Source organism: Photinus pyralis, unplaced genomic scaffold, assembly GCF_008802855.1.
Source record: "Photinus pyralis isolate 1611_PpyrPB1 unplaced genomic scaffold, Ppyr1.3 Ppyr1.4_LG4, whole genome shotgun sequence".
Lineage (NCBI taxonomy): Eukaryota > Metazoa > Arthropoda > Insecta > Coleoptera > Lampyridae > Photinus > Photinus pyralis.
In genome coordinates, this window is record NW_022170511.1 from 7,443,229 (window position 1) to 7,460,381 (window position 17,153).

The 17,153-nt window shown below is 34.1% G+C and overlaps 2 protein-coding genes across 6 annotated transcripts in view; one reads left to right on the plus strand and one right to left on the minus strand.

The window, feature by feature from the left end:
• LOC116167651 (low-density lipoprotein receptor-related protein 4) overlaps positions 1-3,883 on the plus strand; it is a 46,600-nt gene extending 42,717 nt beyond the window's left edge. For both annotated transcript variants that reach the window (XM_031483079.1, XM_031483081.1), the window contains exons 19-20: positions 3,077-3,450; positions 3,501-3,883. In XM_031483079.1, the coding sequence (XP_031338939.1) occupies positions 3,077-3,450; positions 3,501-3,671 (545 nt within the window). In that variant the 3' untranslated portion in view covers positions 3,672-3,883. The remainder of the gene's footprint in view (positions 1-3,076; positions 3,451-3,500) is intronic.
• LOC116167652 (sorting nexin-25) overlaps positions 1-14,908 on the minus strand; it is a 36,474-nt gene extending 21,566 nt beyond the window's left edge. For 2 of the 4 annotated variants that reach the window (XR_004144595.1, XM_031483082.1), the window contains exons 1-12: positions 14,757-14,908; positions 14,453-14,705; positions 14,224-14,399; positions 14,045-14,179; positions 13,823-13,995; positions 12,184-12,370; positions 11,226-11,466; positions 10,933-11,176; positions 9,993-10,456; positions 9,673-9,939; positions 9,493-9,626; positions 8,880-9,444 (exon numbers count right to left, since the gene is read on the minus strand). Coding sequence is in view for 3 of the 4 variants with exons in the window: in XM_031483082.1 (XP_031338942.1) it covers positions 8,880-9,444; positions 9,493-9,626; positions 9,673-9,939; positions 9,993-10,456; positions 10,933-11,176; positions 11,226-11,466; positions 12,184-12,370; positions 13,823-13,995; positions 14,045-14,179; positions 14,224-14,399; positions 14,453-14,680 (2,814 nt within the window). In the remaining variant the exon portion in view is untranslated. Of the gene's footprint in view, positions 1-6,174; positions 6,296-6,333; positions 7,352-8,879; positions 9,445-9,492; positions 9,627-9,672; positions 9,940-9,992; positions 10,457-10,932; positions 11,177-11,225; positions 11,467-12,183; positions 12,371-13,822; positions 13,996-14,044; positions 14,180-14,223; positions 14,400-14,452; positions 14,706-14,756 lie in introns of those variants that run through there. The other 2 variants (XM_031483084.1, XM_031483083.1) reach the window with 2 other exon arrangements.
• Between the last annotated feature and the right edge of the window lie 2,245 nt (positions 14,909-17,153).

Consider the following 17,153-nt stretch of genomic DNA (forward strand, 5'->3'; position numbering starts at 1 on the left):
GTATGATTGTACATAGATATATCTTTTTCATCCCTTAAATTAAGAAAAAAAATTGGGGAAAATGTTTTGATGACATCATGAAGTATTTCCCCAATTGAAAGCACAGTTAGGCAACTTAAATTACACCATACACCCGCCGGAGAAATTGTCATTAACTGGCAATTGCGAATTAATCCTATTCATTTTTCTTTAGCTTTAGAGATTAGGCTATTCATTATTATCTGCAATGGAATTCACCGTCTTGGGCTTTGTCCGGCGTCATTAACACCTTCCTATAATTAGATAATAATGTAATTTAATGTATTTGTTTACCGGTTCTATTGATTAGAACTTTGTAATGGTAAGATTCTTGTGGATACCTACGCAAACCGATACCTAAAAATATTCAAGCTTTCATTGATCAATTAAATCTGACAATGTGTACACCACCGACATAGTTTTTCTTGACCTATCGAAAGAATGATTGTTTCACTTCTGGTTCTATCGCATGTCGATAGCAACTTCTTTTTTAAATAGAAAAACACCCTGTATTTTCCAAATCTACATGAAATTTTACGCCGTATGATACCAATTTCCCTATATGCAGCATCAAAGGATTTCAAGTTATTCAAGATTTTGAACATTTTTGATGTTTGGCTGTTATCCTTTTGAGTCCTGTAGGTATCTATGACTCAGTTGACTTCAATTTTAAAAAGTATTCCAAAATCGGCAGTGATGCTGCATGACAATGATTTAAATTTTGTTCGCCTTTTTACAGGGTGTTTTAAAACGAATGGTCAACTTTATTTAACTTCAAACCTTAAAAAGTTGATTTTTTCAAACGAAACATGCTTTACTTTTTTGCACTGTCAAATGTCAAAAAAATTCTACATTGATCTAGTATTACATTCCCTATACTGTTATGCTTTCCGTTTTATTATAGATTTTCTAAAATTGTGACCGTTATGCATAATTTTCTTAGGAGGCCTTGAAATAAATGCGTTAGTAAATGTTATTTTACCAGCATTTGAGAATTTACATGAAGAAAACAACTGGTTTCAACATGACGGAGCGCGGGCTCATTCTATCCATGATGCTTATATACATATATATCTTTGACGAACATTTTTTGAAGATAGGAGCCAGAGGTCCCTGGCGTTGGTCTCCTAGAACTTATCAGACACAACGCTATTGGGGTTTTTTGTGTGGGGTCATATAAAGGCAACATTTACTTCACACCAGTTGCTTTTCGTGAAGAACTGGAAGTTAGGCAGAGAAGAGCTTTTGATGAAATGGATAGTAGTAGACATTAGAGAGACGGCTACGAACGGAATTAATCGGAAGATCCTATTATGTATTGAAAGAAACGGTGGCCACGTAGAACAAAACCTCAATTGATGTTGGTTTTTTTTATATTGTCGTTTGTTATTATTACCTGTTTCTGTTTATTATGTCTCCTTTATTTAACTTTTTATTCATCTACCATTACTATCAACTATAACTATAAAAAGGTCTGACAAGTCTTCTACCGTTATTTCAAAGCTTTCTAAGAAAATAGTGCATACGGGTCACAATTTTAGCAAATCTAAAATATAACGGAAAGCATAACAGATAGGTAAACGGAACGTAATACTAAATTGCTGTAGAATTTTTTTCGACGTTGAAAGTGCAAAAAAAATGAAGCATGTATCTGCATGTATTAATAAAGTTGACTATTAGTTTTAAAACACCCTGTAAAAAGGCGATCAAAATTTAAATCATTGTCACGTAGAATCCAGTCAGTACTGTTAATTTTTGAATTTAGAAAAATCTTGAATTACTTGAAAACCTTTGATGCTGGGTATAGGGAAATGTGGTATCAAACGACGTAGATTTTCATGTAGATTCCGAAAATGTAATAAAATACAGGGTGTTTTATTTAAAATAAGAAAGTTGCTATAGGCATCCGGTAGAACCGGTAGTGGAAAAATCATGATAATATTTTCTTTTGGCAGATCATAAAAAACGTTGGCAAGTAAATTTTCAGATTTAAATGATTAATGAAAGCCTGAATACTTCTAGGTAACGGTAATGGTATTTGTCTATGACTAATGTAGTCATTTCAAAATAAATCCAGCTCAACAAATTACAAAAGAAAGAAAAGAGGTATTTCAATTCGTTTACTTAGGTACTAATTGCTTTGTTTGTGAATGAATAGCACCTATAGCCTGCAGCGTGTTAGAATCCACATTAGAAACATCAATAATTTGTATTGTTAGTTGCCTACAAATTTTTCTATCTAGGCGCAAGATCGAAATCTTAATTCACTGCAGAGCCGCCTTAAATAGATGATTTTAATTATTAAGAGGATACAAAAGGGACACACTATGACTGATAAGGCAGTGTAGCGGCGCTAGTGCCTTCAATTCGTAAACGTGTGGATAAATGGCACCCTACAAACGGAACCATTTCTTATCAAAATGACGTCAAATATGTTTTTTTTACTATGGGGGTTAGGGGGATCGATGGCCGCCGCATTCTCCTTAAGTTTTTGTATGTAAAGGTCTAGCAGAAACGCCGTTTCTCATGCTCCGTTAGGATGGTTTTCAGAACCGGCAACACTGTGGAATTTTGACTCTTATCTGACACTCGTTTCTTATCTTACCGCGCTTTATTTTCTTTTTCACTATGGAGCGGTACATGTATACAATTTCCTAAACCGGCAATGTTGTAAAACCAAAATCAAAATTTTCTAAGACCACAGATGGCGGTCTTGCATCTCATTAGTTTGTGTGCCCTAGTTCTTCTTCAATATCGTCTTAACTCTGCTATTCCATGCCTGATATATAACAGCGCAGGGTAGTGATTTGTTCTGGTGAAGGCAACCATCAATTGAACCTCTGTCTCTGTTCACCTCACGCTGTCACAGAATTGCGGATACGCGGACACACAGATACAGAGGTCATAGCAAAAGTCACTTTTCTAACTCGAATTTTTGCATGATTAAGCACCAAACACTTCCTATTCTCCCACTGCTATAAGCATGGAAGTAAAAGGCGGCGCATTCAAGTAAAAATATGAAATTGCAGTAGGTACATCTACTTCTTATCATTTGCAGAGCCCTCTACCTGGTTACCTGTGAAACGCCCTGATAAAGACTATGATGATGACGATGATCTGTACAGCGGACCCGATATCGATTCAAACGAAATTCCACCAGAAGCACCCAGAACAGGCCTAATGTATAACAGAATACTACTGACGCTTGTAGTACTGCTCAGTGCAGTTTCCCTATTGATGGCAGTACCGTGTATGTTACTTTTGTATCGTAAACAGAAAAAGAAGTACTTGTATTCAACTGGGAGGAGTGTGATGACCTTTTCAAATCCCAATTACTACACATCTAACAACGACTCAGGACAACAGGGAACGTCGAATACTGTCGACAAAAAACCATTCATATGGAAAAGATTGAAGTATGACAAATCACAGGTAAGTGGACTTCTTATCATTCAATTTGACCAAGTTAATCATTACCGAAGGAGAGGGTATACGAGGAAAAAACGGGAGGAAATAGTCCGGAAGTTGCGAGCCTAATAGCGAACGTACTAACTCCAAGTAGTTCAAATTGCGAGGCAATCACCCCTGAATTGCAGCACTCTCCGACTGTAACTCCATTGCATCGCACCGAAACGGTTCAGCCCGTAATGTAAACCGTAGAAAACAACCGACTTCCCCTGCACGTGCCAAATTTTTTTCAACATACCAAATAATTGAACTAGTCACCTATCGTTTACTAATGGATAATACAAGGTTCGCGTCGCAATTATTGTAAATAATTGACTGTCAAATTAAGGTGACTGACAATAAATTAAGTTTTAATAGAAGAATGGAACAAAACAGTAGGGCTGTTATAAAACTGAAATGCCAAAGATAATACCAATCAAGACATTTCTTATGAGTTGAATAATTAGATATTTTTCTAAAACTGTTTGTTTAAATTTTGATCGATCACGTTTCGATTCTGTATTAATAGTATGTTATAGCACGGTTTTAGAAACTATTTGATATGGAAATTTTTCTAAATTAAATAACTTTTAAAAATGAATTCTTTCTCAAGCTACAAAATGTGGATGTTATATATATTTTCAGATATGTTCCAGTGTAAATTGTATTTATGAAAAGAACAATTTATTCTATTGCTGCAGTATTTTTCAATAGATGTAACATATCTCGTTATAAACAGCAGCGTACTTTGGGAAAGTGTAGTTGATTTTTCTGAATGTAAGTATCTTTCATATCAATTCATTCTCTTCGCTCCTTTACTAACAATTCATCCTACCTATGTAAAACTATTCATTTATAATTTCTTAAGTTATTTCGAAGATGTGTGTGCGACTGTGGCTATAATTACTATAGTAATATTTTTTATAACAAGAATGAAGATGAACATTAAAGACTGATTGTTAGGGTTTGTTAAGGAAGTAGTTAAAATAGGACTGTTGTAATTAAATACTTTGTAAAATTTACAAAATATTTGACTATACCAATGAAATACGGTATGAATGATTAAAAGTACAAATGGAATTTATTTATTATGAGGAAAGATCACAGGACTCATGTGGCTCGTGAATCGTTGTGATCTGATGTGTCTACATTCATATTTCGATACGTATTTGCAAAATTTTTTGTATATGTACGATTATTGTTAGGTATAAATAATTTTTAATAAACACTAAAAGAATGTAAGTACGTATAAAAACATATGGACCTGTAACACTTCTAGTTGTACTTATGGTACCATTCTGTACGTAGTTTCAAAAAATTCTTAAGACCTATTGCAAAATTACAGCTTTGCATTCAAAAAACGAAGATGAGTATTTGTGAAATGAACATTTTTTTTAATAAAAGCCAAAAGATGGCAGTAAGTGGAAGCAGCTCAAAACCAAAACCGCTCATGTATTGGTTTCTAGTTACGTATAAATAAATCGATTTATATTTGTTAGAAATACCTACTTTTTCAATTGAATTTTTACATTATAAAACAAAATCTCATAGTAATGTTTTAAATAAGTGTGTATAATCTGTGGGGGTAATATTTATAGTATTATGTTTGTGTATTCATGAATCCTGTTGAGCCTCTCCAACAGAAAACATGTTAATAATAAACAATGTATTTTAAATGTTTTTTGGTGTTTTATTATAATCATCTCAATCCTTTTAGCACATCTTTAATAAAGTATTGAAAATATGTCGGTAAGTATAAATTACTGTTTTTGATATTGCTATAGAAAACTTCTCAAACCTAACTAGCTTTTTCATGAAATTTCTCTCAGTACACATCCGCACCTTGGCACAACAAAATAATTCAATTCTGACTTTAAATTCCCGATTCCAAGGAAACAATGGCCAAGGTCAAGCTCCGCAAATTTTGAAACCGTCATTTACCCAATTTTGAGCGCACTTAAAATGAACTTTGCGCACGGATAAACAAAATATAACGTAATTGAACATGAGAAGTCTCTCTTCATCGTTAAAGGGTTCGAATAAACCCACGACTTAAACATGAAATCATATAATTAACAAACTTGAACCACAGCGTCCAAATAAACAAACATCAAAAAGCCTTATCTTACTTTTTTCAAATGCCAATAACACAATACGATCCGAACACAACACTAATTACGACCGGAAACAAACTTGACCTCGGAACATCAATAAAAACTTCTTTTATAAGACGGTCTGCAAACCGCGCTCGGCAGCTCAACTTTCCATTTCTCACAGTGCAACGGTACTTCCACTTCAAATAATGGCAAGAAGGCTTTACCGATGAGTCCTCCAGTATTTAAACAGACTTCCTTCCTTACATCCTTGTATCCTAAATTTCATAAGGAATTAGCGACCCTTGGAAACTCGATCAACACATGACAAGTGTATTTTCACATACGCCATACTTTTCTCGGAATAATTTTATCTTAAACTCTAACATTTTCTACAAAAACAAAAATTTTTAACGAAAAAAAGCCACCTTATCTCTAAACATTAATCTGTTATAAAATAAACGAAATACCTAATAAATCTAATCGATGCTGTCACAAATGCATTAACGAACAAATTGATAGTTTTATTTATTTACAATTAATTATATTAATATTAATTAATTTATAACAGCTGTGAAATGGATTCATTTGTAACAGTAATTATATTTATCACTCACAATTTATAACATATTTGCACTTTGCATCGATGTTAGAACTGACTGCAGCACAATTCGATTTTGCTTATATAGCAAACCTCCGTCTTTCTCGAACGCTTCCGAACAAACAAGTCATATATCCTGGAAAGAATGCGTTTAATCATTAATCTCTTATGGCGCCTGAATGTCTATAAGGATTTCTAGAATATTCGCTACATTAATAACTCCGTGAGGATGTTTTTGAGTAGCCAGTAACAAAAGTAAGCAGTTGCAAAAATTAAAGCAGACATAAAATCTTTATTTCATAAAATAGGGTCTATAATAAAAATTGGTTCATACAATCTACATTTACAACATAGATCATTAATAATTTTGTAATAATCACAAAAAAAATAATACAATCATATAAGCGCATATTTAATATACAATACTACTCTACTTAAACTGTCTGTATCCATAAAATTTCCTAACAATAAACGAGTGATAAATAAAAAAAATAGAGGATGGACAGGCAGCAAAATAGACTTCTGTTAATCACAATTAGGATTGTTAAAAATATCAAAAAGTACTGTAAAATACCATGAATGGTTAAACTAAACACTACACTACTTTTCAAAAATAAGTAAATATTAATAATACATTTTCACTATCAAATATTCCCATTTCTTTCAATATGATTTTATAGCTGAACATGTGAGCAATTTATTTTCTTCTATATTGCTTTATGTTTTGCGATGTTAGGCTCTTATTTGATATGTAAATTATCAAATGTTTATACAAAAATATGAAAAAATGAATTGCAAAATACATAAAAATGTAAAAAAATGATTATGTACATAAGTACCAACTGCCTATCAAATACACATAGGTCACATTCATTTATTTTACAGTACTGATATTAATCCTATTTAATACTTACAATCATATCGTTGTTTTAGTGTGGTAAATTTTATATAAGCAAATTAAAAAATATCTTAGAACATCAATTTATGATTGGAAGTGCGTGTTAACACACGAATTTGGTAACTATCAATGGAATGGTATGAGAAGATTATAAAAATAACCAGTCTTAGTATATTAAAGTTAGTGTAAAAATAAGTTATATTGGCAGACTGTAGTAGAATTTCCAATATTACATTAGTTGTCTTGGATTTTCAATTCTGGAAACACTTCATTTAGAGTGACTTCCAAAAGTTCCTTTAAAAAATTACACTATTAATATTGTTATAACTAAATACAATGCACATATTGTGAAGTTAGTGCACAGGGTGGTTCAAATTTGTGGTTCACCATTGGGATCTCGGTAACGCTGAGAGTGTAGGTTAAAAGGGGACAAAGAGGCCCTGTTTTGTGACTAAACAATCGCTTTACAAAAAAATTTTAAAACTAGAAGTTTTCTTCATTCACATACCACAGATCTTGCTGAATCAACGAGGCTATAATGGCGACACATGGTAAACCACAAGGTAAAAATTCAAGATTAATTTCCACATAAATAATAAATATTATATAATAAATGATTTTTTTTAATAAATGATTTTTTTTAAATAAATTTAATTTGAATTTTATTTAAAACGCATTTCACAAATAATTTCAATAACAATATTCAAAGTAAATAAAAAATTTCTTCTAGTCTGAAAGAATTGTTGAAAGTTCCCATAATGCAACTTGCATTCCCTCTTTGAATTGCAATACTAATTTTCTGTTTTAAGAAAAGTGTTGAACGACTGTCGTACGTTTTAAGTTTAATTAACGCTCCTATAGCTTCAATGAATGATATTGCTTCATCACACCATGGTCCAAGGATTTCGACAGCAAAAGGAACGAATAAGTAATTATCTGTGACAAGGTCCTTATATTTGTTTAGTTTTCTTTTAGCAGCTTGTTTAATTTAATAAATGATTATTTTTAAGTATTTCTTTTTATTAAATATTATTTGGTTTTATCACATAAGTGTAATACTTAATCCTGTACTGTCTTGTTTAAAGTGGATTAATAAATATATTTTTCATTTCATAAAATACAAAGTGTTTACTATCACTGGTATTGTAATTTTTTTCTTTACCGAGTGACGTAAAGGTTCAAATATAAGAAATCATGATGTTATTTACTTGAAACCCACAAGTTTTTTATTTTAGCACCATTCCGTGTGGGTCGAGGTGTGGGTGTGTATAAAAAAAGAAAAAGTATAAGGAGGTTGGTTGTTCGCGCTGAACCGGGATTCAATGTCGTAAGCGAAGTTAAGTCGACACCTGTAAGTTAGCGCGGGGTGGTTTTTATTTTGTGCGAAATTGGCGTTGGGTCGCGAGCGAAGTAAAGTCAACTATCTGTAATTGACCACAGGGTGGATTTTATATTTTGTGTTATTCACATTACTTGCGGAGAAATTGCATGCACCTACAGTAGCAAATCAAAATAAGAACAATAGCCTAAAGTTGTAAATGCAAATTAAATTTGGCGATCTTCAAATTCAAGGTATAATTTACGGCTTAGAAATGTAATTAGAGGAAGTTTTTAAACACACGGTGACCCTGAAAAGTAGAATGGATCTACTGTACTGCATGACGTAATTCGTCGCCTGTCTGAACCGATCGATTGTGTGCAAATGTTTTTTTATGAGATGACCGCCAATTCATTACTCCTACCATTCTTATTATGCAGTTATGATCCGTTTAAAATTTAAAATCAAAATAATTCGTTAGGATAGATAGAATTTGCTACTTACATAGAAAAGCTGCTTATTCATCGTCTTAATTTGAAGAGTATCAAAAACTTTGTTAGCACCTAACTTAGCTGCACTAGTTCCGACGAGAGTATTTAATATTTCTGGAACATTCGCATTAAACTCCTTCCTGGCGTCATTTTTTGTTTGCATTTTAACCTGTACCGCCCTTTCGGGTGAAGGTTTTACCAGCGTACCCGACGGCCACCAGCTCTTAATTATTAATGTAATGTAATAGTGTAGCATCTGTTCGGAGAAGCACCACGCTATCGTGTCCCTTATTTGTCTATTTATCGTTCTTCCGTAAGTGACCTGAACGAATGCAATTAGCGTCTTTCGCAAATATTTGAAAACTCCTCGCATATCGAAAATCTCGCTCATTAAGGAGTAAATTGGCTCGGCGATCGTATCTTTATTATCGTCTAAAAACCTGGCGGAGTTTCCGTTAAATTTGGAATAATCAGCGTCGCCGCCGCCACCGGGAGCGTCGAGACATTGCGAAATATTGTCATCTTCGCTTTGCCGAGAAGTAGTTTGGCTATCTCTCGAACCCTGCTCACTGCTGTTGCTGTTACAATAAAAATTAGTACCAAATTACACCCATTAAAATTATTACCCCTTAAATAGTGTCGAGAATGAGAATTTTGATTTTTTTGGAGAAGGAGTGGAATGCTTGAGATGCTCAGAGCTAGGACTTAGGAACGAGTAAATTGCTTCACTTTGATTCAAACGATCATCTTCTAACACGAACTAAAAGTGGAAATATCAACATGATCAAATGATAAAGGGAAATTACCTCCAAGTACTTCTGAATTTGTACTTTCGCCTTTTCAAGTAACATTTTATCAGACTTGCCAAATAAAAACTTAAAAGGCTGCGAGGGTAGTTCGACATTTTTAATATTGGAACACAAAGGACGTAACTTCCTGTGTAATTCTTGAAACTGACTAAGTGTTCGTGAAACAACCCAACCGGTGCTGATACCCTCCTCACCTTCGATACTTTCATTTTCCACCATATGAACAACAATAACAAATTGCGGAGGCTCTTTTTCGTCACCAATCTGCAACACAAACAAACTGATTTACTCTACACGAACCACCGGTGGCAAATTACATCTGCACTTTGCACAATAGCCCTCCACTTCCCCAAATTTTCACCCCACGTCTCGGTCCTACTAATATGAGCTTCAACCTGCCGTTTTTCACCTTCCAACCACTCGACCTCCTTCTCCAAAATCTTAAGAACGCGAGATTCCGGTTTTAACGACGACCGCAACGCCTGTAAAGCCTGCATTTTATTATTTAGCTTCTCTTGCAGTTGGTCCAGTTTTCTTTTCGCGTAATTGGAATGGTCGCCGACATGCAACGAGCTTTCCAAACTTGAAGCCGATTCCCCCGAAAGCTGCCTCTCTTCGATGGTACCGCCGGAATCAGTTTCAGTAATATTGTCTTCGTCCATAATGGCGGCGATCATTTCTTTATAAAATCTACTAATGATAAAAGGTTGGTAGTATTTATCTTCCAAGGTTTGCACGACTTGTTGCTGTACCTCGTAGAAGACATCTGGTCCTTTATCACCTAAAAAATAATCATGGTAAGACCAGTGGCTAAATGAAATTAAACTTGTGCCTAAAAATATCAATTTCGAAATTGACTTTTCTTACTCTTAATTTAGAGGAAATGTCATATTGTATCGTTAACGTGGTCATTTATCATGCAATATTAGACTAAGTTGAGTGACGCACAGTTACTTTTATAATGCGATAGTAAGTAAAACGGTTTGTACAAGGTACGTGGAGAGGTAGACATACCCGAGAAGTACGCCAGCGCATCAAGTTGTATCAATTATTTTACACGCTAAAGATACCCCATTTTGTTAAGAACCAGGTTGTCAAAATTATGCATAATGCGACGTATTTACCTATAATAAGTACCAAGTAAATACCTGATTTTTACGCAAGCGGTGCCATTTTGTTGAAAAAGAATAAGTACACAATGCACATGGTGTTCAAAGAGTTAAAACACTAGCATAATTTGGAGTTTTAATAACCTACCTAGGAGAAATGCTTCCATCCGTTTCCGCGTGGTTTTATCAACCTTTATCTCTCCCGTAGGATTTCTTATAAAAGTATAAAATATTTCTGCTCCCAACTGATGCCTATTTTTCCTTGGGGCAGTTCGCAATTCCTCAACTGCCGACCAATATCCTATCAGACCTTGACTAGCCACAGTTTCCAAAAACTGCGATAAGTATTTGCGACCTAACAGATGTTCTAAAATTGACGACAGTGGTAAAATCTACAAAGGCAAATGGTAGCGTTACAAATTTGAAAAATTTAAATCGCACCTTATCGACGTCGTTCTGCATTTGAAAGTTTATGTCCCATCCGAGATTCGCCAATCGCTTCTCCAGCTGAAGTTTGGCGTAAGTTAATTGGTTAATGTAACGTTTTAACTTTTTCGCCGCGTTTAATTCGGATTTGTTTATGTTGGAAGATATCGTCTTTTCTAAATCGGCATCCACTCCTCGTGCTCGATTTATGTTTTGCAGTGTTGTCGCTTGCATTATCTTCGTGACAATGTCATACCTAAACAACATTGAAGAAGACGTAATCACAATAATTTTTTTTTTGTATATAAAAGTTTTGATTTTTTTTTTAAATAAACTACGTAATATATTTAAGAAAAGGTTACAACATAACAAATATTACAAATAAAATTGTAAAAAAAAAAAAAATTTAGCGTATACTTAAAATATAAAAAATTTCATTAAATGCTGTCTGTTGCGGTAAAGTGCCTAAAATACAAGCTGCATTTCCCTGCTGAACAGCTAAACTTAATCTTTGTTTTAAAAATTCAAAACAACGTTCCTCTTGTGTTTTTTCAAAAATTTTGTTACTAATTTCTGTAGTAATTTTTTTTGCAGATGGACCCCAAGCGCCAAGTGTTTCTATACCGAAAGGGTAGAAAATAAAACGGTCTAGTAGATTACTATACTTTAGCACCTTTTTTTTTGGATATACACAATACAGTAAGGTTGTTAAATTCTTGTAACGCTATTTTAAGAGCCTATATTTTAGATGAAGACATTTAACTGTGTAAAACGGGTTTTAAAGCTATATACAGTGACATCTATGCTTAAGATAGTATGGGGACAGTCGTGTATAGTGGTATATTTTGATGCAAAATTAATTTTGATTTTGTGTTACACTACCAATCAAAAGATAAAATTTTTGCATTACAAAACCGACATACCACGGTCTTAATGTAAAGTGTATACCTACAACTGTGTAGAGCAACATTACCTGATACTTTTTAACATCTCAATGTCATTAGTCCTTTGTACCATTTTTAAAAACTCTTCAAAGCTATTTGCGTACTCAAAGGTACGCCGATGCATAGCAGCTGCAACTTTCTGTGCCTCAATGTAAATAATCACCTTCTGATTGAAGTAATCAGGGTCGGTAATATGATCAACGAAGGGGAAGAACACTAAAACAATGAGTACATTAATATTACAAACCTGAATAAATATTTAATCATTAGGTATGTAGATATTTCTTAAATATTACACATTTTTGAACAAATAAGATTTTAGTAAATTTTCAAATGTTGAAGAGTAAGTAATCGTAAAACATAAGCAACATTTTCTTATAATCGGAAGAGGTTTCTACATTTGCAAAATCACCTAAATACAGGGTGTTCCTTGATGGAATAGAAGATATTTTTTGGCTTATTTTATGATATTATCATATAAACATATAAACGCTTTGATACTGATCTACAGGGTGTATAAGATTCAAGATTTTTTAAGTTTTTTTCTTTATATCTCCTGCAGTTTTTGGGACATTTCGTTCAAATTTGAAATATAAAGTTACGTCAATTTCTGTGTCGGTACCCCACTGGTAGATTGTGAAACAATTCATTTCACTGATGTCTTTTCGAATTTTTTTCATACCTGTGACCGTTATTGAGAAAAAAAATTAAAATCAATTTTTCGAAGTTATCTAATTGAAGTATGATTTCTAAAATGGTCCAGTAGGCCCTGGCTGTATATTTTGTTTGCATAGGATTATAAATTAAAAGTTTAAATTGTAAGATGAACGACGAAAAATATACAGGGTGTTCCATTAAAAAAAAGTGATATTTTAATATGACATAATTATGTATCTTTGGACCTACAAAGAAAACACCCTGTAAATTTATTTTTAATTATTTTATAGTAGATGTAATATTTATTTGACTTTTACCCAGGATATAGAATCTGATATGAAAATTTAAATAGCAATTTTGACAATAAACTGACGCTCGCAAATAAAAAAATTAAAAGTTTAAATTGTAAGATGAACGACGAAAAATATACAGGCTGTTCCATTAAAAAAAAGTGATATTTTAATATGACATAATTATGTAACTTTGGACCTACTAAGAAAAAACCCTGTAAATTTATTTTTAATTGTAGATGTAATATTTATTTGACTTTTACCCAGAATAAAAGATATAGAATCTGTTATGAAAATTTAAACAGTAATTTTGACAATAAACTGACGCTCGCAAATACCAAATTTTGAAGATTGGGCCTTCGGGTCACAAAGTGTAGATAGATGAACAAAAATAATGGTTTAAGTCGATATACAGGGTGGTGACTTGTGTAGCGCATCAGAGGGATTTCAATGTAAAATTCATAACATGCGTAGGAGACCTACACCCCCTGTAGAACATTAAGATACTGGTCAAAGTCTGAACCAGATTTCAATTTATATTGAAATGCATACATAATTTTGGAAACTTTTTTGTATAACACTGTAAATGCTAGATTTACTTTGGCACCTACCGAACATTCAACAAAGCATTTGTAAATTCTGTAAATACTTTTCATTGGTAAATCTAAATCACTTTTGGTGTGTGCGATTTACCTCTGGATTTCCATTTATTAACACTCACCTTTACAAGCAAGTACTTCACGTAAAAAATACTTAGCAGGTGACAGTGAGTAGCTGCGAGGAAATAAAAACATAATTAACACTTCGCTAACATTCTGCAAGTACTCCAACTCCTTATTATAAGAGACGAGATGCGGTGCAAGTGTAAACAATGGAGGGTGATTGCTTTCAGCACTAGAAAACGATCACAAAAATAAAAGTGAAAATTAGCGCAGAAACTAACATTAACAGTTTTGCATCACGAATCTTTTCAAAGTGATTCGTGATCTTATTGACTAAATCACAGGCTATCAGTTTCACATGGTCTGTCCTTGATAATCTTTGGTATAAATTATGAATTGCACTCCACACGTCCTCCCTAAAACAATAGCGTGAATGCGAATTTGAAACTGGGGCACTTACTTCATGTTGTCATTTATAACATTGGGTTCATAGGCGTAATCTTTCAAGTATATAAAAACGAAGTCTCTCATAATATAATCTAATAGCTGCTGCAACAAACTGTCAATTGTACGACCAAAAATCACAGGCAAATGATTCTGTGGGGTTTTAGCTGAGTACACCGATTCGAAGTTATTCTACAAAAGGAAGGAAAGAGAATGCCGAGAAATTGCATAAAAAATATTTGTACCATAAGCTTATTACTAAATTTCTCCAGATCCTTTTGTACGCCTTCTATTCCCATTCCGGTTTTATGTGGTGAAGAAACCAGTACGTGTATCCACACGATACCACAAATACCGACACCTACCATACAAATATTTAAAAGCGAAAACACAGAAGAAGCCAGACATATTGGCGAATACAGTATTCCCAAACATCCAATTACAATGGCAGCGTACAGCAGGCCGATACTCATCCTAAAGTTGCATTTGGGTAATTGTCTGTAAATAGCGAAAGTTATCGTTAACTATACAGCTTCGAGCAGGACATACATTTACTGAATTCGTTATCAGCTGGTTATCAAAAGGATATAATTTGTCATCATGTGATGCAGTCCATTAATAAAATTCGCTTCTAATGATGAGAGGGATTTATCTATTAGTCAACAATCAACAGTTTATAATTTGAAATAATCGCAAATGTCAAAAACCATAAACAATCACATTGCCATTTCTTAATGTTTCCATTTCATCTAAAAAATTGCCATTTCTTAAAACAAATTCAGCCAGTGTTGCCAAGTTGCATCACTTTAAGGATAGTAACTTTGTTTATTCATTTTATTCCACTGACTGCTAGTGGCTATCATTCCGTTGATGATTACTCTAAATATATCTTATATTAGTTCCAAATCAAGAATTTATTGACGACAGACGGCGTAATAGTTATACATTCAGAAAATGGTTTACTGGTGTCTGGTTGCATCGTAGTTTTGTGATTTTTTACCACTGTTTGATTTTGAGTCCTTTGATGTATTATTATAGCCTATAGTTATTCTCATTCTGATTTTTGTTGAATCCGTTCCATTGCAACAATTGACTTGAGGTTGTGGATAATTTTTAAAAGCACAGTACAAATTGTCGTAAGACGTATCTCGCCACAGAACCTGCACGCGGGCTTTCCTACAAGCCCAGAGGTATGCAGGTGAACAGCTAGATTCTTGTGAAGGCTTCTACATACATATCCAGTTTTTGATTCTTGAAAGACTCAGACATTACCACGGACCCAGATAAGAGAACCCTGGACCTACTGAGCCTAGTTGCTCGTTGCGACTAAGCTAGTAATTGACTGGTCACCCAGACTTTAATCCTGGCCCTGACAACGAAGAAGGCAATTACTAGGACAGGTTCGGGCCCGATGAAAACCCTTCTACTGCTGCCTTAGCAAGCCAACTTATTGTAGTCCGAGAGGTGGTAAACATTTTTGGGTAGGTATTTGAGGCACGCTGAAAACTTGTCCAACATTTCTCCAATAATCCCCAAACACAGAAATGCAGACCTTTGCCAGGGGCCTTCAAAGTTTGAAAAAAATAATGTCATTGATTTGTGAATCAATTTCAGACATATGCAGACATACGCTAAAACGCTGCTACAGTACTATCAAGTATGCGAAATCGATAAAAAAACTTGTCTGAAATTGATTGACAAATCAATGACGCAAGGCCAAGGGAAGTGTATACTGGTCGCAATAAATACATGAACACCTAGTGTACTTTGATCACTTTTGACGAAAGTTTCAAGAGAATTGTTTTTATTTCGGCATAAGAAACGATGAAAATTTCAACAATGATACAATTACAAGTAATTCAGACGACACTAATAATGTGTACATCATTCACTACTTCTTACGGATTCAGATACTCGACTGAGCATACATTCTTTTTTCAAACTTTGAAGGCGCCTGGTAAGGTGTTAGCCCTGCTTCTCCTCAGCCAGGTCTGCATTTCTGTGTTTGGGTATTATTGGAGAAGTGGTGGACAAGTTTTCAGCGTGCCTCAAATAATTACCCAAAACTGTCTACCAGTTCTCCTACTATTGGTCCTTTCGTTGCCAGTTAGACTCACATAAGCTATCCACATTTCGTCTACAATCAACAAAGTCGCTTCTGAAGTGCGCCTAATTGCATACAAAATAACTTCTTCCAACAAATATACAGATCTGGCTGTCATTTGAATTAATTTTAATATTTTTGCTTTGGTTTCACAGAAAATTTTCCTCCAACATTTTCCAGATATTCATAATTATGTTTTCACATTGCCAGTAGATATGTCTCGTTTAGATGATCTTTCCGCCCTTTGTAACTGTACCCTTCTCCGACACGACGATATATGCAGTAAAAGTTTTGACATCACCACTAGATGTGTCTCGTCGTCAGACGTTCTACGTGCCCTTTATGAGTACCTTCTTCCGGCACTTTGTTTTTAAGATATTCGCTTCGATTTCACCAACAGAGATACGTTTCGTCCGGGCCATTGATATTGCCTTTGTGGGTACTCTCCTGTGACAAACCGTTTTCGAGATATTCGCTTTTTAAAGATTTGACATCACCAATTGATTGATTTTTTCCCAATGGCCCTGTGTGAGTATCCAGTATCCCCCCCCCCCCCTCCGACAATCCACTCTTAAGATATAAGGGGTCGAGAAAGAGGAGAACGATTGGTAGAAATTAATATTCCGTTCATCGAAACCTTTCATTAGAGTACCATGAAAATGATGACCCCCCCCCCCCCCACTCAATTTTGGTAAGAGGTAAGAGCGAAGGGCTGTAGTTGGTAGAAAGCAGTTTTTAATTCATAAAAAATGAGTTAAATACAACAAAGCGTTGCCTTACCTCTAAAATTCATAGCATAATCAAAGAGTCCGCAAACTCTTTGGTATAATCTTTCAGAAATG